The sequence below is a fragment of the Aspergillus ochraceoroseus genome (genome assembly GCF_002846915.1).
Source record: "Aspergillus ochraceoroseus IBT 24754 chromosome Unknown P175scaffold_2, whole genome shotgun sequence".
Lineage (NCBI taxonomy): Eukaryota > Fungi > Ascomycota > Eurotiomycetes > Eurotiales > Aspergillaceae > Aspergillus > Aspergillus ochraceoroseus.
The window spans coordinates 3,419,629-3,440,169 of record NW_024468477.1 but is presented as its reverse complement, the minus strand read 5'-3'; the positions used below and the strand labels follow the sequence as shown (position 1 = coordinate 3,440,169).

The 20,541-nt window shown below is 45.5% G+C and overlaps 8 protein-coding genes and 1 non-coding gene across 9 annotated transcripts; 4 read left to right on the top strand and 5 right to left on the bottom strand.

Moving 5' to 3' along the window:
- Positions 1–469: 469 nt before the first annotated feature.
- P175DRAFT_0543617 (RNA dependent RNA polymerase) lies at positions 470–4,643 on the bottom strand. Its single transcript, XM_040900375.1, has 4 exons — positions 3,198–4,643; positions 1,754–3,126; positions 1,361–1,681; positions 470–1,281 (listed from the first exon to the last, which is right to left on the bottom strand). The coding sequence occupies exons 1-4, from the start codon at positions 4,569–4,571 to the stop codon at positions 720–722; spliced, it is 3,630 nt and encodes a 1,209-aa protein (XP_040754731.1). The 5' UTR covers positions 4,572–4,643; the 3' UTR covers positions 470–719.
- A 681-nt stretch (positions 4,644–5,324) lies between these two features.
- Positions 5,325–5,836, top strand: P175DRAFT_0522359 (uncharacterized protein; the record flags this gene model as incomplete). The annotated part of the gene is made up of 1 exon (XM_040899254.1): positions 5,325–5,836. The coding sequence occupies one exon, from the start codon at positions 5,325–5,327 to the stop codon at positions 5,640–5,642; it is 318 nt and encodes a 105-aa protein (XP_040754730.1). The 3' UTR covers positions 5,643–5,836.
- On the bottom strand, positions 5,473–8,113 carry P175DRAFT_0522358 (Zn(II)2Cys6 transcription factor domain-containing protein). Its single transcript, XM_040899253.1, has 8 exons — positions 8,014–8,113; positions 7,872–7,949; positions 7,630–7,758; positions 7,432–7,581; positions 7,216–7,355; positions 6,856–7,136; positions 6,685–6,800; positions 5,473–6,622 (listed from the first exon to the last, which is right to left on the bottom strand). Exons 1-8 carry the CDS (start codon positions 8,106–8,108, stop codon positions 5,896–5,898), a joined length of 1,716 nt encoding a protein of 571 aa, XP_040754729.1. The 5' UTR covers positions 8,109–8,113; the 3' UTR covers positions 5,473–5,895.
- Positions 8,114–8,501: 388 nt separating this feature from the next.
- Positions 8,502–10,308, bottom strand: P175DRAFT_0454989 (uncharacterized protein). The gene is made up of 4 exons (XM_040894588.1): positions 10,271–10,308; positions 10,111–10,196; positions 9,548–10,049; positions 8,502–9,477 (listed from the first exon to the last, which is right to left on the bottom strand). Exons 3-4 carry the CDS (start codon positions 10,021–10,023, stop codon positions 8,742–8,744), a joined length of 1,212 nt encoding a protein of 403 aa, XP_040754728.1. The 5' UTR covers positions 10,024–10,049; positions 10,111–10,196; positions 10,271–10,308; the 3' UTR covers positions 8,502–8,741.
- Positions 10,309–12,661: 2,353 nt separating this feature from the next.
- On the bottom strand, positions 12,662–14,278 carry P175DRAFT_0530445 (uncharacterized protein; the record flags this gene model as incomplete). Its single annotated transcript, XM_040899790.1, has 4 exons — positions 12,662–13,367; positions 13,433–13,934; positions 13,992–14,124; positions 14,180–14,278. The coding sequence occupies 4 exons, from the start codon at positions 14,276–14,278 to the stop codon at positions 12,662–12,664; spliced, it is 1,440 nt and encodes a 479-aa protein (XP_040754727.1).
- A 1,627-nt stretch (positions 14,279–15,905) lies between these two features.
- Positions 15,906–18,082, top strand: P175DRAFT_0555981 (putative pyridine nucleotide-disulfide oxidoreductase AMID-like; the record flags this gene model as incomplete). Its single annotated transcript, XM_040900660.1, has 4 exons — positions 15,906–16,178; positions 16,231–16,566; positions 16,643–17,305; positions 17,997–18,082. Exons 1-4 carry the CDS (start codon positions 15,980–15,982, stop codon positions 18,080–18,082), a joined length of 1,284 nt encoding a protein of 427 aa, XP_040754726.1. The 5' UTR covers positions 15,906–15,979.
- On the top strand, positions 17,539–17,609 carry P175DRAFT_0t34. Its single transcript has one exon. It is a non-coding gene; the product is annotated as a tRNA-Gly (tRNA).
- A 293-nt stretch (positions 18,083–18,375) lies between the features above and the next one.
- P175DRAFT_0530443 (uncharacterized protein) lies at positions 18,376–19,093 on the top strand (the record flags this gene model as incomplete). Its single annotated transcript, XM_040899789.1, has 3 exons — positions 18,376–18,505; positions 18,589–18,713; positions 18,785–19,093. The coding sequence occupies 3 exons, from the start codon at positions 18,376–18,378 to the stop codon at positions 19,091–19,093; spliced, it is 564 nt and encodes a 187-aa protein (XP_040754725.1).
- A 241-nt stretch (positions 19,094–19,334) lies between these two features.
- On the bottom strand, positions 19,335–20,076 carry P175DRAFT_0499875 (EMC6 family protein). Its single transcript, XM_040896832.1, has 2 exons — positions 19,933–20,076; positions 19,335–19,863 (listed from the first exon to the last, which is right to left on the bottom strand). Exons 1-2 carry the CDS (start codon positions 20,005–20,007, stop codon positions 19,501–19,503), a joined length of 438 nt encoding a protein of 145 aa, XP_040754724.1. The 5' UTR covers positions 20,008–20,076; the 3' UTR covers positions 19,335–19,500.
- Positions 20,077–20,541: the final 465 nt, after the last annotated feature.

Here is a 20,541-nt window from a genome sequence, read left to right as displayed (position 1 = left end):
TTGAACTCACCACCTTCTTATAGCCACAAAACCTAATATCTAACCTCCTCCCAGACTCTATGCTTCTCATGAGCATCGCAGCGTGCAGTCCCCCCCCCCCCCCCCCCCCCCAACACCACGCCCCCCAAAAAAAAATAAAATAAACAGAAAAGAAAACACTGGCTTGCGTCCCCTTCCCTTATTATTCATAGGAGTAGGAGTACTCTCCCGAGTAAAATATCCAGCTCAAGTGCAGATACGGAGTAGTAGTAACTACTTGGTTCAAGGGATTCTATTCCGGGGGGCATTGATTGGAATTGGGCGGCAAAAGAGGGCTTGGGCTGTCAGGTGACTTTTCTATCCCTTTTTTTTTTTTTTTCCCCTCTTCCCTTCTTCTTCTGTAATTATATATTTTATATATATATATATGGTTTCAGAGGGGTTTAGAATAATCGGATGGCTTTCTTGTTGAGAGGGTTCATGGGGATGGGGTTTTGTGAATTTTGTCTGTTAGGCCGCTGGGGTTGCATTACAGTCGTTAGATAACAGGATTTGATGGAGTCGTCAATTTGCGGGTTGCTTTTGAACTACTTTATTATTAATTATAGATTTGAAAGAGTCTAAACTCTGTACTGAACAGTTTGGACCCGAGAATCTCATCCCACACCTAGCGCTTGGAAGAGCTTCCCAAATCCAATCCAGAATCACACACTAGTTAATCTCCTAGGAGGTCCTTGATCTTAATAATCGTCAATCCCCAGCGAAGCGAAATCAATCCCACATTTCCACAACGTGTGATCAATGCCGTACTTCTCCTTCATGGTCTTGTCAACCTCCGCACGAGATACCTCGTCCAAGTCTCCCGTCGCAGCAAAGACATACTTCCTAAATTCCTGCTCTTGCTCCTGCGCTTTCTTCTCATGAAATTCCAGCTCTAGTAATAGTGCATAAACCGCGACAACGCGGAAACTTTCCAGCTCGTACCATTTTCTCCTACTGCGTTTCGTTCTTGACTTGGCAGTGTCTTCAATGATATAAGTGCATGCAAGACAGCGCTCGAGGGAGTCAAATTCTGTTGCGTATCCCGTTAATGGGCCGCGCGGGCGTGGACGCATTTGTTCAAGGATCCAGGTGACGATGCGGTCGAATTCGTCTTTGAGCTTTATGGATCGTTCACGTTGGCGGCGTGTTTGGACGCCTGTTTTGTTGAGGATATGCCCGATGAAGACTTCGAGTTCGGAGATCGGGTTGGTGGGATGTTCGGAGAAGTTGTTCATTGTGGCTGAGATTGCGTCTTCGTAGCTGTTTGTTTGATTGAAGATTAGCTTTGGGTTATGTCGGTGGGAAAGAGAAGATAAAACGAGAAAGGGGGGGGGGGTACACTGCGCGGATTTGCTCTGCTGTTGTGCGGTGCGCTTTCCAGTTGGTTGGCGCTCCCACTGCACGACATCGGGCTGTTAGGGATTGAATCAATGTCACCCAGGGTGCATCAGAGATTGATTCTCCGATGAGCCGAATGTCTTCTTTCCAGATCTTATGCTCATCTATCGACCTGTAGAGCTTTCCAAGAATTTTTTCTGATCTGTAGTATTTGTGGACTGGCCCGGAGTCCTCATCCTCGTTTGGATTTGGTTGGACCAGGTAAGGTTCCATTTTGACATCGGATTTGTTATGGATATATGCTTGCGGTCCTGGCGCAAAACTATCGATTAAGTGTGTTAGTAAATGCACATCCAGTATTTGGGATAGTTTGTACAGACTCAGGTGTACTCACAAATCTGGTCGACAGCGATTCATAATAGGCATTTCATTTAGCTTAACCGGAACTCCTGTTTTGGAAAAGTCAACAGCGGTCGAATGCAATTGTGCAAGTTTCTTGCAGTCAGAATGGGATGTTCCCAATTCCATCTGGTCCGCTAGAATCATATGTTTCGTTGCAATAACACCAAGAAGATCCGACTGCATGAAATCCACAAAGAAATCACCCATGTCCTCTTTCTTCACAAGGCGTCCAATATCAAGTGGATCTATACGGGGATAGTCTGCGGGGGCGAAGACCTGCGTTGGAGCGGCCTCGGGGTCCCAAATAATGTTGTACAAATCTCCATCGAGATCGCCTCCGCTGAGCTTGCTTGGAAGATCGCGTTGCCCCCTCTGACTGAAGACAATGCAGTTTCTGTGAGCAGTCAAAGGATGGTCCTTTGGAGGCAATTGATTGGAGACGTATTGAATATCTCCATCGTATAAAGAGGGACACCGAGTAACAAGAAGGCGACAATTACCAGGAGGGGGTAAGAACCGATCTCCCATCGTATCAAAGGTAACGTAGACTTGATTCTCTTTCAGGAAGCCTGTCTCGTCCATAATCCCGAATAATGTAATCCCCTTTTCTACGGGTATTCTAGCCTTGTGTTTTAGCAAACGTAGCTCCCGGAGGATCACAGCTTCAACGATTGAGCGAATGAACGGCACTCGTTTATATTCGAGACCCAGTCGGGAAAACTCAAGGAAGAGTTTGTGTAGGCGTATGGGCCCTCCAACATCTTGCCTCTTGAGGAATTTCGCAGTGTTCTTGGTGGTAGCAGTCGCGTTTCTTAGTTGGTCTACCCGGATCTTTTGCAACTTGTAGAACCAAGCTTCAGGGACTCCCATATCCTCTAAGATTTTAATGACCTGCCGATTTAGTACCAGGGGAATTGGCTTCGATGCCATATCACAAATTTCCAGATCCCCCATGTCTTTGCTATCAAACTTGATCATGGAGGGTCGAAGATGGATACGCGAGCCGTTGAGGCTGGTGTTAAGACTTAGCATTCCTTTCGCGCCACCCAAGCGGATCTGAAAACAAGTGGGAATGCCCTTTTTTAACGGTAGCATGTCCCGGATGGCTTCAACAGCACCTAGAGATATTGTTCCAACTCCATCACTGAAAACTCGAGAGCCGTCGGTAGAGGTCACGTCGTGAATTTTGTCGACCGAAATAAAATTTTCTTTCAAATTTATGGCAAAAGGGGTTTCGGAGAACGCTTGCCCAATTCTTGCTGCGCACCTTGCTGGAGATGTAATGCTGGAAAAATCGCCGAGGGCTTTGATGATTGAGAAATAGGTTTGAAGGTTTCCGTTGTCGTCCACGAACGGCGCACAAAACTGATAGAAGCAAAGGCAGTCAGCCAGTAAGCAGAATCCTGAACTATAATCATTGAAATAATATTGCTTACCCACACCGAATGAGACCTGAGAGATGAGTGTGAAAAGCCAAGGAATGTGTAAGTCCGCCCAGCAATCTGGATCCCATTCTTCAAGGTGTTCTTAAACCTAGAGAATATATCCTCATTGCTTACTTGTGGAGTGAAATGGATATCTTGTCCGTTCTCGTCGCAGAACTGCACGCGAAGAAAATATTCATGGTGATTTGGGAATCTTCGCAGGATACGATTTTTTGCTTCCAGCTCGGGACCGTGTAGAGTTATCCTTGAAGGTGTGACCGTCGCTCTGTATATTTGAGCTAGGTTTTGGCTTGGGCGAAAGAGAATCTCTGATTGAATTATTCCAGCGTGGAATTCGGTGGAAGTTTCTGAGATCATTTGAAGCAGCCCTGCTGTAGTGAAATCTCTAGGCTCCCCAAATGGGTCTGGCCAATCAATAAGATTAAACAGTTTCCCCACAGACTGCATCGAGATAGGCCTTATTCCCGCAGTTTTTCTAGCTTTGAAGATAGCTGCCAGTTCCTTCGTTAGATCAATAATCGTATCCGCAGGGAGAAACGCATTGAAAGCCAGGGCTTGTAATTGAAACAAGATTCCAAAGGGAAGCGTTCCTTCTTTGGTATATGTACCTAGCACGTCTTTGAGATCAATCATTTGAGTATGAAGGGGTCTCTGATATGTTGTTTCAAAGTCGTAAAAAGTAAGGGTGATACTGTACTCCTTGAGGTTTTGCATTTTCTTGAAAAAGTCTGTATCAGAGACACAGAATTGATAAACTAGACATTGACCAACGCATTCCGGATGCTTTCCTCCAAGTGAGCAGAGGCGGGAGCGAGTGGCTCCAAGAGTACTTTGGAAGAAGAAAGGAACTGTAGAGAGAGTGAGAACAAAAGATCCTCTAGAGTTCCACACCAACTCGACGACCGTGGAAAGGGGAATCCTGATGAGACGCATGTTATTTAATTTCACGATAATGTTGCGGTTTTTGAAAGTGATTGTTCCGCTATCCCCCCACTGAACTTCGGGAATATAGGTAAATCTAGCATTCAAGAAGGTAGAATATCCGCAGCTATAACGTAACAGGGGGAAGCTGATCGAGTTTCCCTCTTCTTCGATGATTAGGGAAGGGTTCCTCCGCTGCTCGACTGCATGAGCAAGGGCTTTGAGAACAAATTCTTGTGGCTTGCGGTTACTATATTTGCAATAAACGTCGGCTCCAAGTAATTGGAGGTTCGCATTTGGCTTCCCAAGACCATTGTTCGGTTTCCATTCCTTGTGAGAGGCTAGGAAGTTCTCCCCATCGTCCCGGGTGAGAAAGGTGATGAAACCATAGCGTTTCTTCCTTGGCTTGTCGCAAGTATAGTCGAAAATGGCGAGACGCCTCATGAAAGGCGCTAACTGCTCTTTCAACCCATCCTCGCTGAGGTCGATTGGCAGATTGTGGATGAAGACCTCCAGTTTGGCGATCTGTGTTTGTAGATGGAGAATGCGTATCTGATAGAAGACGATGTAAATTTGGCTCTAGGAGGAAGACAAGGCTGCGTTTCCTGAGAGAGAATAAAGGGGTCGCAGCATGGATGGCTTCGATTCAGTTGTGAGGCTCGGCAGAATACAAGTAAAACTTGGAGACGAATAAAATAGAAAGGAGATATATGGATTTGGTGAGGGATTGAGATGAAAGAATGAAGAGAGATGAAATGATAGTGTTGATAGTAGAGGATGAGTGAGGATAGAAGAAGATTCCAAGTGACGACAGCGCTCGCGGGGCAAGAAATCCTTAGCTTAGGTCCCTGAGTAGATGACAAACAGATCATTGTCAGTGATTTGAAAGTACCTCTACACCTGGATTATCTCTAATTTTGTCGATGTCTCTTCCATAACCCCTCATCTAGGCTAAACAGACAAACGGTTCTATACATAGTACCTAAGTATTCCTACGCCTTTCAGCCTATCTCCCAAACGCCAGCAAAAATAGCAGCCAAACGGTTGTGTCAAGGCTGAGGATCCACGCTTTGGCAAAAATTGTTTATAGGATTTATATACTAGAAGAATGGACTGTGCTAATTTTGAGAATTATATATGTCAATATATTGATTGCGTACTCCGTATAGACAAGTTAGGAGGTAGGTAGTGATCTGTATGGAGTACAGGGTATTTCAATTTGGTATGACTCCTAAGCAGCGTTTGTATGGTGAATGGAATAGGCTTCCAGAAGGTTCCAGCATCCCAACAACTTTATTCGACCTGTACCTATTACACCACTATATTCTAGTATGGATGATTCACGGCGCAACGGAAGGCCTGGATTCTGACGAGGAACATTGGACCGACCGGTTGGTAGCACAAGGAATTCCGGAATACGATGTTGTGTTTCTGTATGCTGTTTTACAGCCCGATCCAACTAAGCGGATGACGGTTGACAATATCATCGAAACAGTGTACCTAGATGTCTACTAAGCCTACAACTTCTATTCCAAATTACATTCCCAAACAAGCTTATTAGGATCATCTGGAGCTTAGAAAATAGGCTGTACCCTTGGAGGAAGCGACCACTCCAATCCGAATTTGAAGGCGTATCCGCAGGTTCCTTCGGAGAATTACATTGGCAATGGACGAAGCTTTGCCGGAAGATAATTAATTGCCCAATCGACATCATATATTATGATTCATATGTATAGGAGGTACACGGGCACTCTTAATAAAAATCTTGTCACGAATAGAGCATTCTTTCGCCAGGAGAGCCAAAATCATAAAGTGCACGTATCTCCTTCAGCCATCTAAGATACCTCCAGCTTTCTCTCACAAGGCAGAGCTCAGCGGAGTCTATCCCCGTAAGAAAAGGCACCGCGGTCCTCATGAAGGTTCTTTGATCATGGGAATCTGAAAATGCTGCTGTAGCTGTGAACCACACCCAAGCGTATGCTTCCGGGGCATATTCGAGCCAACCTGAATGTATTGGGCTGATTTTGGCTAACATAGCCGTTAGGACATGTAGCTTTGGCGGCTCAAGTCTTGCGTTTGCGTCGCTTCCCGGTGCATAGAGAACAATGTTCCAGAATATCTCCGCAGTGAGTTCGCAGCATTTATTTATGTTCTGTGTAGAAGTTGAACCTATCTTTGGATCCGTGACTAAAGATTCTTCTCTTTTTCCCAATTGTGAATTGGCGAGTTGTGCTTGGACTAAAATTTCTGGTGTTAGGTGTGGACCTGTTGTTGTTTGTATGAGGAATTTCAAGATCTCTTTTATCCTGAGGAGGGACGAGTCATTAAGAAGGCCATTTTTGTGGTTTGTTTTCTTGACTGAAATGCCACCGGTATTGGCTCTTGCCAGTACTCTTTCCAACAAGCTGAATGGTTGTGGAGCTGCCAGTAGTCGTGATGAGGGTGAAAAAACTGGAAATTCCTTGTTCAGAACCGAGGAGCAGGTAATGATTGTCCTGTGGTAACCACTTTAGCTTTTATATTATCTGAAGACCGAGAAAAAATGTCAGAAACATACAGGTTAGCAAGACCAATCAGGCTTTCAAAATCCGTGTCCTCATCTTGTTTTAATTCCAGGAGTTGTATGAGGCCATTGAGGTGTACAAAGGCACTTTCTATGTTGTTGGAAGCTAACTGCAATAAGGTGGTCAGCACTGTGCGTCACTCAAACTGGCGGATTTTTTGTTACATTAAAGTAACTGAGAGCCATTGCTGCTCCGGCAGTTTCATAGGTGAGGCGAAATCCGGGCTGCGCGATGCGTTCCCGCAATACTTTTGCTGCTTGCATATGGTGGAAAGTTGTCCGGGGGCTATGGGGGGTATTTTGATGTGCATCCAAGTCTGCTGACGCGCAGAAAAGGGTAGCATGGAATAGACACGGGTCACTTATGGAGCGACGCATCCATGTCGTCAAAACATGTCGTGTTAGACTATTCGGTAGCGCAAAGTCCTTTGGTAGAAGTGAGGAAACTAAAATTCCATCGAACATGAGAGGCAGGTACATTTTTATACGAGACTTGGCTTGGTTAAATGTCACGGGAGTACTTACAATGCCCAAGCATGCTGGCGAAGTGCTCTTTTCTCTGGATAGGATAATCGACTTCGAACTGGAGTCCGTACAGGGTCCGTAGAGAGACATCCCTATGCTGTAAGACAAAACGTCTGCCACAGGATTTCCCCTCGCAATTGCTAAACGTGGGGATTAGAATAATGCGCGCGAAAACAAGTACAATAATAAATTCATTCAAAGATGCATTTGACTCACCCATTGGCGCAAAAGCAACCTAGATTTTGGCGAATGGGATGGTAGCCACTTGGTGCTAAATAATGTGGAAGACCCTGGGGTTGCGATGTGGCCGAATTAGGGCCAGGGAGAATTAACTCGAACTTCGAATATTCACACGAAAGCTGTTGTCTATATTACTTAACAAGGCTTTTAGAGCATGGAAGGATGATTTCTTACCTTTCACACCGTAAGCATGTTGGCAGTTGTTTGGTACACCGTCGTTTTGCTTTCTGGCATCTGATACAGGCTATGGGAGATACCCCTGACTGTAGAGATAGCCCTGCGCTATGCAGAGCGTCCGGATTCCTTGAATAACAAATGAATTAGGGTCCGCTTAATGATAAGTATAGAATACTGAGAGTTCGAGTGCTCGAGTTCCGATGTCGCGACATGTCTTCTTCCGATCTTTGGGAACTCACTGTTTTTCATATTTCAAATTCTGTGGACCAGAAGAGCGAGAGCTTAAATGTTTAAAATACAAACACTGCTGGTCCACACTGAGTACGCATTTGTCAGCTCAATACTATCGGATGGAAAGAGAAGGCGTGAGGTGAGGTATACCTGGTACATCTTGTACAGGATGGGAAAAGCCGGTCACATTTTCGCTTCTTAGAAGCACAGGGAATGCAGGCATAGGGCTGGCGGTATATTGACATGTAAGTCTCTGGCATTAAGAATATATGAACAAAACAATACAAAAGTGGAGTGAGATGAGGGGTTATATACACGGAGTATAGGCGGTATCTGCAGTGGGCACCGGACTAGACCAAAAAACGGTAAATGTGGCTGAAGAAATCAAGCCGTTTAGTGGTTGAACTTGCAGAGCCCCTGACTCTAAGCCCGGGACCCCTACTGAGTAAAAAACTACGGAGTACGGAGTACAGATACCCTTCTCGATCTAGTAGATGAGATTAAAGTGTCAGATTCTCCACATATCCGCAGAATAGGTAATACCAAGCACTAGGTAACTATATGGTTGATTGGTTAATCCAATAAATCATTATAATTGGCCAGTAGGCTGAGTATAGTTACCTAGGTAGTGTTCTGTTGCTATTTTAAAAGTTTCCAGCCAAGGCATCTTTATATGTATATAAGCTTCACAAGCCACTGCCCATGTTGCTTGTTCTTTGGCACTTCATTACAAGAATCAGAGCATCTCCGTTTCCAAAGTCTTGAGTAATACATTGCGAACCCCTTCTCGCGGATATATAATACACACACGTGTCTTATAAATCCCAATATCCCAAAAATTATTACTACCATCAATCCGGAATGGCATAGTTCTCAAGTCATGCTGAGTCTTCGCTGTTCGGTAAAATCATAACCTCATCCCACAGAAAGCTTCCCGCCATGTCACACGCTCTTTCAACCCATACTGTCGATTCTAATACCACCTTGACCTCATCCCAGGTTGATAGTCCTTGAGCTGTAGCAATCCTTCTCAGCTGCTGCACAAACCATTTTCTTGAGTTCGTCTCTGTAGAGGCAATGCCGCCTAGGACAAGGCACCAGCAGCGAATCTCTGTGGCGCCTGGAGTACCTGATAGGGAACTGTAATCGCATGACTCTAGCTCGATCTGTAGCATCTTCGAGAGCTTTTCCAAAGGTGCTGTCTCCGGCGGCAGAGGAAATGTGATTCCGACTCCAAATATTATCAGGGCGAGGCGGCACGATTCATACATCGGGTAGAATGGAATGATAACGTGTCCAAGCTGGCTTGCAGGGAGAAGAGACATGATGTGCCATTGTAAAAGGTTGCGGAAGTCACAAAGTGTGCCGCGATCCACGCCTGGTTGGACCCCATCCTGAAAGGCCTGGACTAGCGAGACATATTTTCGCAAGCCATGAAAGACATCGAGCATCTCATTTGTCATGGGAATCTGCAGAAGTGAACCCTGCTGATAGCTCCAAGTTGGTATTGGAGTATAGAGCACATGGTGCAGTGTTAGCTCACGTCCGTCCTGAAGTGAAGAAAAAGGGAAGTAAGGCCGGGATAATGTCTTGCTCGCATTGATTATGCCGAAACTATGGTCACGGGCATCTGATTAGAATTGACCATAAAACCATCCCACAAAATACTGGGGTGAATATTTACAATGAAATAACGGCCGCTAGGGCGGGGAGCTCTATCTTTTCCAGGCCACCCTTCAGTTGAATAAGCTGGATCAATCCTGCTTGATGGATAGCATTGGTCGATAAACGTCCGTAGATATCAAGCCACTGCAGACTCCGCAGTGGAGCCTGGAACGGAGAGAGTTTACCCAGCTGTGATACTCTATCCTCGTGGTAATTGGCCGCAAGGCATAAAACCGACAAGATTATAGCATCTGACACAGCTGTTAAAGGATCCTGAATTGCTCTGTTAATCTTTGAAATCGTGTCAGCTTCGCAGATTCTCATATAACGAATATTGTCGGCACCAAATTGGCCGTGACCCGTTACTAGCCATCGCACTCTCCGGTGAGAATAAGAGCCAAACAACATGGCACTGTGAAGTGCGGAGTGATGGGCAGAAATGGAAAGCCAGTGACCAATGCCCTCATGATTGGCTCTGGTTGATGGTTCGGGCATCAACCCGGGCCATAAAAAGGAGATACCTAAGAAGGCCTTGTTTAGCATCAACTCTATAAATTCCAGAAGAAAAACATGTTCTCTTACAATATTTGTTGGATATGTTGACCTGGTTCGAGGATAATGGCGAGGGAGTCGATGTTTGAAAGGGGTCCAGCAATTCCGTGCTTGGTCTAATTATTAGTTAGAGAGTTGACCAGTTCAGTCCCGAACATTTCGTATGTCATGCAATGTAGGAGAAACCCACCCAAAAACTAAAGTTGTTGAATTTTGCTCCCCAGAATCCATGTTCCCACCATGCCGTAGAGTTAGAGCATCGGGGACAGATGATGAGTCTGCTATGTCTGGGGCTGGAGCTAGAGACCATGCACTGTTGTTCCTGGGGATCTCAGCTTCATGCGAGAGACTTTCAATATCAAAATTTCTTGTAATTTCCAATGCTGTGCCAGCGCCAGCACCATTCTCTTCATTCCTATTATACCGAACTTGTCTCCAAGCCCATCTTCCAGCATGCGAGCGAATAAACCGGATATTTTCTGCTTCTTTCCCTGTAGTAGACGGGTCTGTGATAATGAAGCGTATGTCTCTTTGTTTCTGCATGGCTGAATGGCGCTTCCTCGCAGTCCTTTGCTCCAAGCAATTGACCGGATCAGAGCTCTCTACCTCTTGTTGACGGCAGGACGTTAATGGTAACCTAACATATCCCACTTCTCAATGCCAGTGACTTTACTTTGAGCTGTAGAATCTAGGTTTTCAGGCATTTACCCTCTGGTGTGTTTGTTTTTCCGCGTCTCTCTCTCTCTCTCTCTGCTGGAGTTCATCAGTTCATTGCAAGTCTCCACTCAGGAGGTGGCACTTGAAACCCCTGTTATGGGATAGACTAGATTATTCTAACCTAGAATATGCCTTCATTCAGGAACCAAACTCAGGGGTACATATTAGGTACTAAGGCTTGGCTAGGGCCAAGCCCTAATCTCTAGTTTATATAGTACGGAGTATAGTAGGCTAGAAGGCTAGCTAGTCTTATAGGTAGTATTGAAATATCTTTAATGTAATAGATCAAAAGCCCTCTATGACCATCTGCGCCATCAAGTTGACCCGGATTACAAATCCCAATCATGCATAACTATCCAAATAATTCCTGGACTCCCCACTGCGTGCAAGATTCCAATCAATGTAGATCGCGTCTTCCCAGACGTCTTTCTCCTCCGCAGGCCGACAATACTCCCAGTCAAAACCGGGTTAAAAATCTGCATCAACAAAGGCAGGGTGAAATGTGGGATGCAGGACAGCACTAGGGAGTGTAGAAGGAGTGATGGAAATGAGAGTTATCACATGATTAACACCATGCCTACCACCCTCCAAACCCACCTCCCAACTAAGTTCTTTACTTAGTCTCACAGTTTATGCAGATAGAAAATGTCGAACTTTACCGCTGAGCTAAAAAGGTGTCAAGACAGCCATTTCTAGCGGATATAGTATTATATTGGTTCACCATAGCCTACACGATGTCTTCAGACATGAGCAGGCGTTATCTAGGTATGCCGGCGTCGTAACATCAAGTTGACAATACTGTCATATTCATGTTTCCACTCTTGTTGCTGTTTTCATCATTTTTATTTCTCCTTGTAACAGCTTATTGATGGGTCGGTTTAGGTCAAATAGCACGCTATATGCACTATGCCAAAGCGAAATACGCCACATATAATGAACCCATATTTCTAAAGCAGGATGCACCCCCCTACAAGCCGAAACAAACTGCGCTGTGGTACTCCAATGTGATATCACACAAGACAACATCTTTGCAGCCGCAAGGCTACACTCCTATGGCAGTGTCTCTTCGTGAATGCCTCCTATTGCTCAGCTGGAAGATTCAGATGCGAGATTATCGGTATAATAACCCTATGTCCAGTCATCGCTGGGTGGATTATCCAAGCAGTAATAAGTACGGAGACGAAATTCTTTTTAAGGGCGAGTCACGGGCCTTGATTCTAAGGCGATTATTGGGAGCCTTAAGGAAATCATTACACATAGGTTGAACGCCTTAGACAAAGGAATGGAATGAACACATCCTATAGCTGCATTTGGTGGTTCCTCGCAGTGGAGCAATGCGCGAGAGATGGATTGAGGAAAAAGCGAAAAAGAAGAAGGAAGTAATGAAGAAGTAAAAGAGCAAAAAGGAGTACTAAGACATTCAAGGTCCACAATTGACTTCGAAATCACTTGACGAACTGACTGAGAAAAATTCCTTGGTGTAGTATCTACTATGGTAGTTCCCTGAATATGCTTGATCAGAATCATTCGAACTATCCATGTTTACACTGAGTTCACAGATAGACTTAGGGAGTAGAACCCATAGTATTTCCGGATCCATTGACCTTGAGGCTCGCTCAGAGATATATACTCCGTATGTATTCTTATTCTATTCTTCATCTGGCACGGCCCAAATATTTTCTACCCCGACTTCGGGTTTCAACCTTGAATGCTTTATGCTCCTGTCGTTTCCCGCCCCGTAGCTTTCTGGTAGTGAATGCAGGCCGTGGCGTAAGGCAGGGAGTATGTAAGAACTGAGAATCTTCCCTTCTGCGCGCATACAATAAGCCATCTTCGGCCAGGACAAGTGAATAATTGAACCCCATCAGTGTCTCGTTTCATCCCATAGCTGCATCCCTGCAGCATCACACGCAATTTCAAGCCATGATATTGACTTTGCCATCAGCTTAACTTCATCCCATGTCGACAGGCTATGAATCTGGGCAAAAGCTCGCAGCTCTCCCACATACCACTGTCTGTGTTGGGATCCCTTAGCCGCAATGCCCCCAAGAAGAAGGCACCAGCAGCGAAGTTTTGCTAATGCAGGATTTTGTGGCAACGCTTTCTCATTAAATGATGCTAATTCTGATCGCAACATTGTGGCGAGAGTTGGCAGCCGACTTGCCTCTAATGGTAGAGGAAATATTATTCCCACTCCAAAAATGACTAGGGCAAGCCGACATGACTCGTATACGGGGTAAAATTGGAGATCATGTCCAAGATGACTTGCTGGTAGAAGAGACAGAATATGCCACTGCAAGAGATTGCGAAAATCACACAAAGTCATGCCAGCCACTTCTGCTAGCATACCTTCCTGATGTTCTTGGACAAGAGAAATGTATGCTTGCAGACCACGAAATATGTTCTGCATTTCAGGCATGGTAACTTCTATAAGTGATTCTTGTTCAATATCCTGAGTGGGACCTCTGGATAAAAGGAGTTGATGGAGTGTCATCTGCCGCCCAAAATAAAGCGACATAAAGGGAAATTGCGGACGTGACAGAGTCTGACTTGCGCTAAGTATGCTGAAGCTACAGCCATAGCATTAGCTGATGCTAATATAAAATCAAGGACGTGCCACCAAACAAATACATACAATGATATAACGGCCGCAAGACCTGGAAGCTCTAATTTATCCAGTCCACCTCTTAGGTTCACGAGCTGAACAAGCCCAGCTTGATGAATGGGATTCGTCAACATACATCCATAAATATCAAGCCATTGGAGACTCTGCAACGGGGGCTGAAAGGAAGTATCTTTAGGTTGCAATTCCTTTACACCTTCAAGCTGATTCGTAGCGAGACATAAAACAGATAAAATCACTTCATCAGATATTGCTTGTACTGGATCTTGAATTGCTCTGTTAATCTTTGCTATTGCATCGGCTTCGCAGATTCTTGTATAGTAGACATCAGCTGCATTAAAGTAGCCTTTTCTTTTAAGCAGCGACTGCATATTTCGATGAATATACGAGCCAAACAAGAAGGCACTATGAAGCGCGGAATGCCTGGTGGACAGGGACAGCCAACATGTGACTCCCGGGTGATTTGCGTCTGGGGATGCCCGGGGCATCAACCCAGGCCACAAGAGAGACGCACCTAGATAATAAATGAGACACAGTCGGTATTAATTCCGGAAGGAAAACACTGGCTTACAATAGTTATTGCTAAAATGCACCAGGTATGAAGGCAACGGTGAGAAAACAGGGATTTGGACAGGGTTCACTGTCCTCAAAAGACGGCTATATTGATTCTGGTTGATGAGCGTAGCTCTCTGAGCTGCGGGCCTCTAGAGTCATATGGTCAGTTTGAATAATACAAAACGAAGACTCAGCACGAATTACCGATGGTGCTGCTGAGAACCGCCAGGATAAGATCACCACCTTAGGCTGCCGCGGTCGCCGCGGTCGCCGCTTGGATTCGTCATTTTCAGGCGTATCCATACCGTCAATGAACAGCGAGCAGAGGCATTCATTAGATGAAGCATTCGCACGTTCTTTGAACAACTGATATTCGAAACCCAATGGATCTGAATTCTATACTTTAGACTCGTGTGATGTTGACCTCGTTTTATACTAAGTTCGATGGACGCTAAAGAGCATTTAGGAAAGTGGAACCCTACCGGGCCATTGCGCCCCATTGCACTTTCCAAAGGAGGAAAGTGCATTATGCAGGTATCTCCTAATTATATCACCTGTGTACATCAGGTATATACCAGTACTATTAGTGCAAAAATGTCCAATAGGTAAGAATCTTTAGTATTAAGGTAATACCTAATTATGCCTGCTTCCTGTATCCTGCATTTTGTAAGTACTATGACCTTTCTGGGGGAGGGATGTTTAAAGTTATACCTACCCTATACTAATTCTTATGTGCTTGTCTAACTAGTTACTCTTCTCCTGTCTCTTATGAATTATCTACCTGAAACTAGCCCGTGATATTAAAAAAGAGACAATATATTTGGGTAAAAGCTCTAAGTTATTCTTCAATTTGATCCCAGGGCGCATTAACGAAAGTACCGAGGGTCAATTAGAATCGGTGGTCATGATCAAGCTATCCTCAGCCAAACAGCATGAGGACACCTAGGCTATTGACGAATGTGAAGACGACTTGTCCGCCAAATATCTGGACATTAAAGCCGCTCATGTCTCCACGAGTAGACTACCAGTTGATTGCCATCCCTCATTATAAAGACACCGTATCGATGGGTGTATCATGACTGGCCGAAGCAGAAGTAACCTGATGATGTGTAAGTTGGGGGGGGTTGTACTGAGGATGACTTAAAAGGTTTACCAAGGATATGCTTTGGGCGCATCCTTGCAGTTAGCAGTGGCTGAGCTCTTGCTCCAGGGGGCCGTATGTACTGTACTGTACAACAGTACCTGCGAAAGCCGGATGAGCGAACTTTATACCGGGATAGCCGATATCAGGTGCATTGCGCTGCTGAATTCTAGAGGAATTGAAGGGAAATATTTTTGATTCAGATCTACCTGATCGTCATCCTTCTTGCTCCATTATACTCTGTGCTGGGGATGCAACTAGAGGGCTTTTCCTAAAAAAAAAATTAAAGTAAATTTAAGATGATCTTATCAGATGGTTACAATACAAGCGTAAAATACGTATCGTACGTAACAATCCGAGACCGGATTATCAATCTGATAATCTGTGTGTGGGGATTTTGCCCAAGAGCCTTGGCTGTTGGCATCACCACCAACATTAAAGGTGAAAGATCGACAGAAAACTCCTCAATTCAAGGATTCTCTGGGTTTCACTCATGCACCACACTGAGAAATCCAAATTATTCGGCATCTTCCCCATCACTGGTGCCACAATTGTCTCTGGCATTCCACATCCCCTTTGCTAACCGCTCAAATCATGGCTTCTCGTATATTGACACCCTTGGTTATAGTACCGTACAAGATGTACGTATTATAGTATAGATTAAAACCACCCCAGGCTGCTAGTGCAAATACTAGTTGATACGCAGAAGATCTGTTAGATTGATGACATCCGCCGAACCCGGCTCATTCCACTTTGTCCTCTGACTCGGTTTTTACTGTATTTTATTTTATTTTTTTTCATATATTTCCCCCTCTTCTCTTTATTTTCTTCAATCTCTTCATATTCGAAGAATTGAAGCCAAAATGCCGAGTTTCGAAGATCCCCAGATCCCCTTCAAGGTCCTCGTTTTGGGCGGCTCTTACGCCGGTCTTGCAGCGGCCCTAAATCTTGTTGACCTCTGCCATGGTCGACGCTGTCGATTCGACGTCGATGCAGCCGGAGAGGGACCTGGAAAGACAATCCCAGTGCAGGTCACTATAGTAGACGAGCGTGATGGATACTGTAGCCCCCCTCTTCCTTTCATCCAGGTAAATGGCGCTAATGAATAGAATAGACCATCTGATCGGTATTCCCCTCGCTATAGCTTCCCAGAAATGCGCCGAAAGATTCTGGAGCAAATACACGGATATCCCTGCCCTCCAAACATCAGACATTCGCTGCGTGCAAGGGAGTATCGGGTCCATCGACTGCCAGTCTAAAACCGCTACAATCAACACAGCCAAGGGCTCTATTCACGAGCCATATGACTACCTCATCACCTGCACAGGATTACGACGTGACTGGCCCAGCACGCCACGCTCCTTCACCAAGGAGAAGTATCTCGCTGAAACAGCGGAGGGTCTCTCTCGCCTAGACGATGCGTCACAGGGCGTTGTCGTAATCGGTGGCGGTAAGCCCTCCCTCGGCCCCCGATCTATAAACTAGCAGTTCCATGCGTTTAACTCTAACCATGATACGACACCTAGGAGCCGTCGGGATCGAAATCGCATCGGAGCTAAAGACACTTCACCCCCATCTCAAAATCACTCTTATCCACTCCCGCTCCGCGCTTCTCTCCTCCGAGCCCCTCCCCGATGAATTCCGCTCCAGGGCACTCGAACTCCTCCGCTCCTGCTCTGTTGACCTCCTCCTTGGCGTTCGCGTCGGCTCTACTACCCAAGAACCCGGGAAGGCCGGGTACACACTGACTCTCTCCGATAACACCACCATCAACGCTAGCTATGTCATCAACGCTGTCTCGCGTTCCACACCAACCGCACCCCGGTACCTTCCTGCGTCTGTTTGCGATGAGCAAGGGTATGTGCGGATCACGCCTCAATTACAGTTCGATGATGCGTCCCTTCCCAATGCAGGAGATCACTATGCCGCGGGAGATATTGCACGGTGGTCCGGTATTAAGCGCGCTGGAGCAGCGATGCACCAGGGTCATTATGCTGCAAGAAACATCCACCAGAAAATGATGCAGAAGGTGTACGGTAAGGAGCCTGAGTTTGTGACAATCGCAGAGGTAGAACCGATGATGGGATTGGCCGTGGGTGAAACAGCTGTTGGTTATTTCCCGGCCACGGGGTTGTCGGAGGGAGAGACTGTCAGGCAGATGTTTTTCCAGGACGATTTGGGCTTCATGAGTATGTTTCCCTTTTGGGGGTTGTGTTTGGCCTATTTTGAAATTTAAACTGATCAGTCTTAGTTTGTTGGAACTGGATGCAACTTGGAAGGGCGACAGAGTAAATACCTAGTGATCAGGGAAATACTAGTAGAAGAGTAGGTATGTAATTTATATATAAATTTTGGGTTATTAGCATCCTAGATATTGTTTTGCCTTGTATTGCAAACTCCTGGTCGGAAACATCATCCAATAGCATCATTGGTCTAGTGGTAGAATTCATCGTTGCCATCGATGAGGCCCGCGTTCGATTCGCGGATGATGCATTACTTTTTTCTATTTTGTTTTTGTTTTTGCCCCCTTCCCGCTGTAAATCAGGCACTCGAATAAAATTACTCCCTCCAAAAAGACATTGAAAGAGAAGAATCTCCAATCATCTACAGCTCGTCAGCATAATAATCAAACAGCAGAATCACCCAGCAACTCATGCACAATCTGTACCCAGGCGCCACGAATACGTAGGTAACTGTTGCAATACTCACTGATGAAGTGGCTCCCGAAGACAGTGAAATGTACAGTTCTCGCAGTGAGTCTGTGCGTGGTCGATAGCCTTTCGGTGGGGGTAGAGAAAACTGAGATGCCACAGTACCAGCCAATTTCCGTGGCCAAAAGCTGATAGGATAGCTGTTGTTGGAGACTGACCGGACAACCAGCGTACGAAGTGCGAAAAAGAGGTCGGATGACCAATAGCTTCATCGCGGAAGGCATTGTTAACACGCTCAATGATAAGTGGCACTGACCAGTCGTCATACAGATCATGATGAATTAGATATACACTTAAGTCGCACGGAGCCGTCCTAGTCTTGAGCCATATATTTATCAAGATGTCCCTTATCTAAGAGGGCAAGTTGCGCACAACAACCTGCATTAGGCCCCATGGAGGTAATTTATACGCAGTGATAGTAGTGCCAACTTCGCTCTTGTTGGCTTCTGAAAGACATCGGATACTCGCATTGAGAGTCCAACTTCTCTTGCAGAAGCAACTATCTTCATGGCCTTGAGAGAGTCACCACCCCAGCAGGAAAAGTGATCATGGCAGCCAAACCCACCTGTGGGAATAAGCATCTATCACCAGAGGGTATGAAACTGACGTTCCATATCCGTTTGCAGGGGAATACAAGCTTGCTTTGCAGTAAATCTGAACTGTGCCAGCTAGGCGCAGGTTAGATTATCTCCTAAGGCACGCAACCGTTTGCAGTCTGTCTTGGGAGACACTAAGAGAGGGAGTAAGTACAGTGACAACAGGAATAAATGAAGCAGGAATCCATCCGGGTCAATTGGCCGCTCTTGTCGGATCTAGCGCCTCCGGAAAATCAACCATTATCTTACTGATCGAACGCGTGTACACGCCCACATCTGGTACAATCGAAGTCAACGGCCAGGATATCGCATACTGTGACTTCTTCTCTCCCGCGACGAGATCGCTCACGCCCCGCAACAGACCGTGCTCTTCGACGGGACGATCCGATTTAATCTGGAACTTGGTGCGCGGCCCGGACAGATCGCAACACAAGCAGATATCGAAGAGGCATGTAGGCTAGTCAATGTTCATGAGGCAATCATGGGGCTTTTGGATGGATATGAAACCGCTTGTGGGCCGAATGGGGACTGGTTGGAGAAGGCGGCTCGCAATATCACTGTGATTGCAATCGCGCATCGGATCTATACGATCTGGAAGGCGGATGTGATCTTCCTTATTGAGGAGGGAAGATATATCGAGAAGGGAGCACATACAGAGCTGAGTGAGTAGAGTGAAAGTTATTGGGTGAATGTGTTAAACCAGACCTGTTGATACTTATGATTGACTGTCTTGAAAATTATGCAAGTTATAAACAGTAAGAAGTAAAAGGGAGGAGGGCTGGGGGGTTTATAGATATAGATATGCAGTATTGATCTCATATATCTAGTATTTAATCCATCCACACGACAACAATATCATTATTGTCATTACTGTCATCATCATATTATTATACACTGCATCTCACATGTTAGCAAAATAGTCTAATTATTAGGTCAAAAAAGAAAGGCTTACTTACAACTTCCCTACTGTTTTTATTCCCTTTCTCTGCAACTATACAATAAAACTCAAAAGCCCAGAAAGAGAGCAGAAAAAAAAAAAAAGAAAAAGAAAAAGAAAAAGAAAAAAAGAAAGACAGATCACCTCAAAACTCCTCCAACACCCGCCCATCCCAAAATAAACCCGGAGAGCGCCTCTCCCAAAACCCCGCCTCCAAACCAAACATTCTTCCATGCACCCTTGCGAATTCCATAGCCAGCATCTGTCACAACCCCCCTTTTCCAATCAACCTGGAGCCCGTCGATCTCGCCTGGATTCGAGCCGGGGAAGTACCTGCCCGCACCCTGGCCGGCAGAGCGGTACAAGAGGACCACATGGAAGAGTCCCGAGACAATGATCGTACCGAGGAAGTAGAAGATAAAGCCTGTGGCTGACTGGAGGGCGAGAATACCAGCTGTTAGGCCCAGTAGGAAAGAGGTTATGGAGTGGAGAGAGGAGAGGACCTAGATTGCCAGTGGTTGTTAGCGGTGGGTGCCGAGATGAAGGTTGAGAGGAGAGAGAGCTAGACGGACTCGGTTGTTGTGTTGTACGGATTCAGGGACGAGAGGATTAATAAGTAAAGAGAGTTCTTGTTTTGTTGGAGGCATCTTTTGCTCTTTCTTGCTCTCTTTCCTTTCTCCGGGATCTTTAATTGAATGAATGGGGCCGGGTTAATATTGGGTTGGATAAAGACATGAGGCTAACGAGATGAGAAGTTGTTTGGAGGTGATTCTGCCTAGTAATTCCGCCTTCCTACATTAGATTCCCCAATGGTTCAAATCAAATGCTTTTTAAATTCAAAAGGGACTCGAAATAGTAGATTGTATAAGAACAGGTGTACAGTCGTAATTATCACTAATGTACTCAACATTACATGCTCAGTCCGTCATAACCCATTTTCGACGTCAAACATCGCACTTGAGACACAACCGGGTCCCTCAAATGTGTGCCTGAGTCGTCTCATCACATCGCATCACCACGTCGAAATACATACAGTCAATCAGCCCTCGGGTCAGGTCTTCAGCCTGGAATCCAGACAGTGCTCCTCCAAGATCGCTCCTAGGATAATAATCGGATCCTGCCACTTATGCCCATAGCCAATCTAGTCAAATTAATGCAGTAGAGAGAATGGAACGAAATGA

Coding starts and splice junctions, on each gene's coding strand:
- P175DRAFT_0543617 (XM_040900375.1), bottom strand. CDS start 4,571: ATGAGGCGTCTCGCCATTTTCGACTATACTTGCGACAAGCCAAGGAAG. Junction 1,682..1,753: donor AATCGCTGTCGACCAGATTT/GTGAGTACACCT, acceptor CTTAATCGATAG/TTTTGCGCCAGGACCGCAAG. Junction 1,282..1,360: donor GCAGAGCAAATCCGCGCAGT/GTACCCCCCCCC, acceptor TCAAACAAACAG/CTACGAAGACGCAATCTCAG.
- P175DRAFT_0522358 (XM_040899253.1), bottom strand. CDS start 8,108: ATGTCAATATACCGCCAGCCCTATGCCTGCATTCCCTGTGCTTCTAAG. Junction 7,582..7,629: donor ACATGCTTACGGTGTGAAAG/GTAAGAAATCAT, acceptor TAAGTAATATAG/ACAACAGCTTTCGTGTGAAT. Junction 6,801..6,855: donor TGGCTCTCAGTTACTTTAAT/GTAACAAAAAAT, acceptor ACCTTATTGCAG/TTAGCTTCCAACAACATAGA.
- P175DRAFT_0454989 (XM_040894588.1), bottom strand. CDS start 10,023: ATGCCCGAACCATCAACCAGAGCCAATCATGAGGGCATTGGTCACTGG. Junction 9,478..9,547: donor CTAGCGGCCGTTATTTCATT/GTAAATATTCAC, acceptor CCGTGACCATAG/TTTCGGCATAATCAATGCGA.
- P175DRAFT_0499875 (XM_040896832.1), bottom strand. CDS start 20,007: ATGCCTCCAACAAAACAAGAACTCTCTTTACTTATTAATCCTCTCGTC. Junction 19,864..19,932: donor CCGTACAACACAACAACCGA/GTCCGTCTAGCT, acceptor CTGGCAATCTAG/GTCCTCTCCTCTCTCCACTC.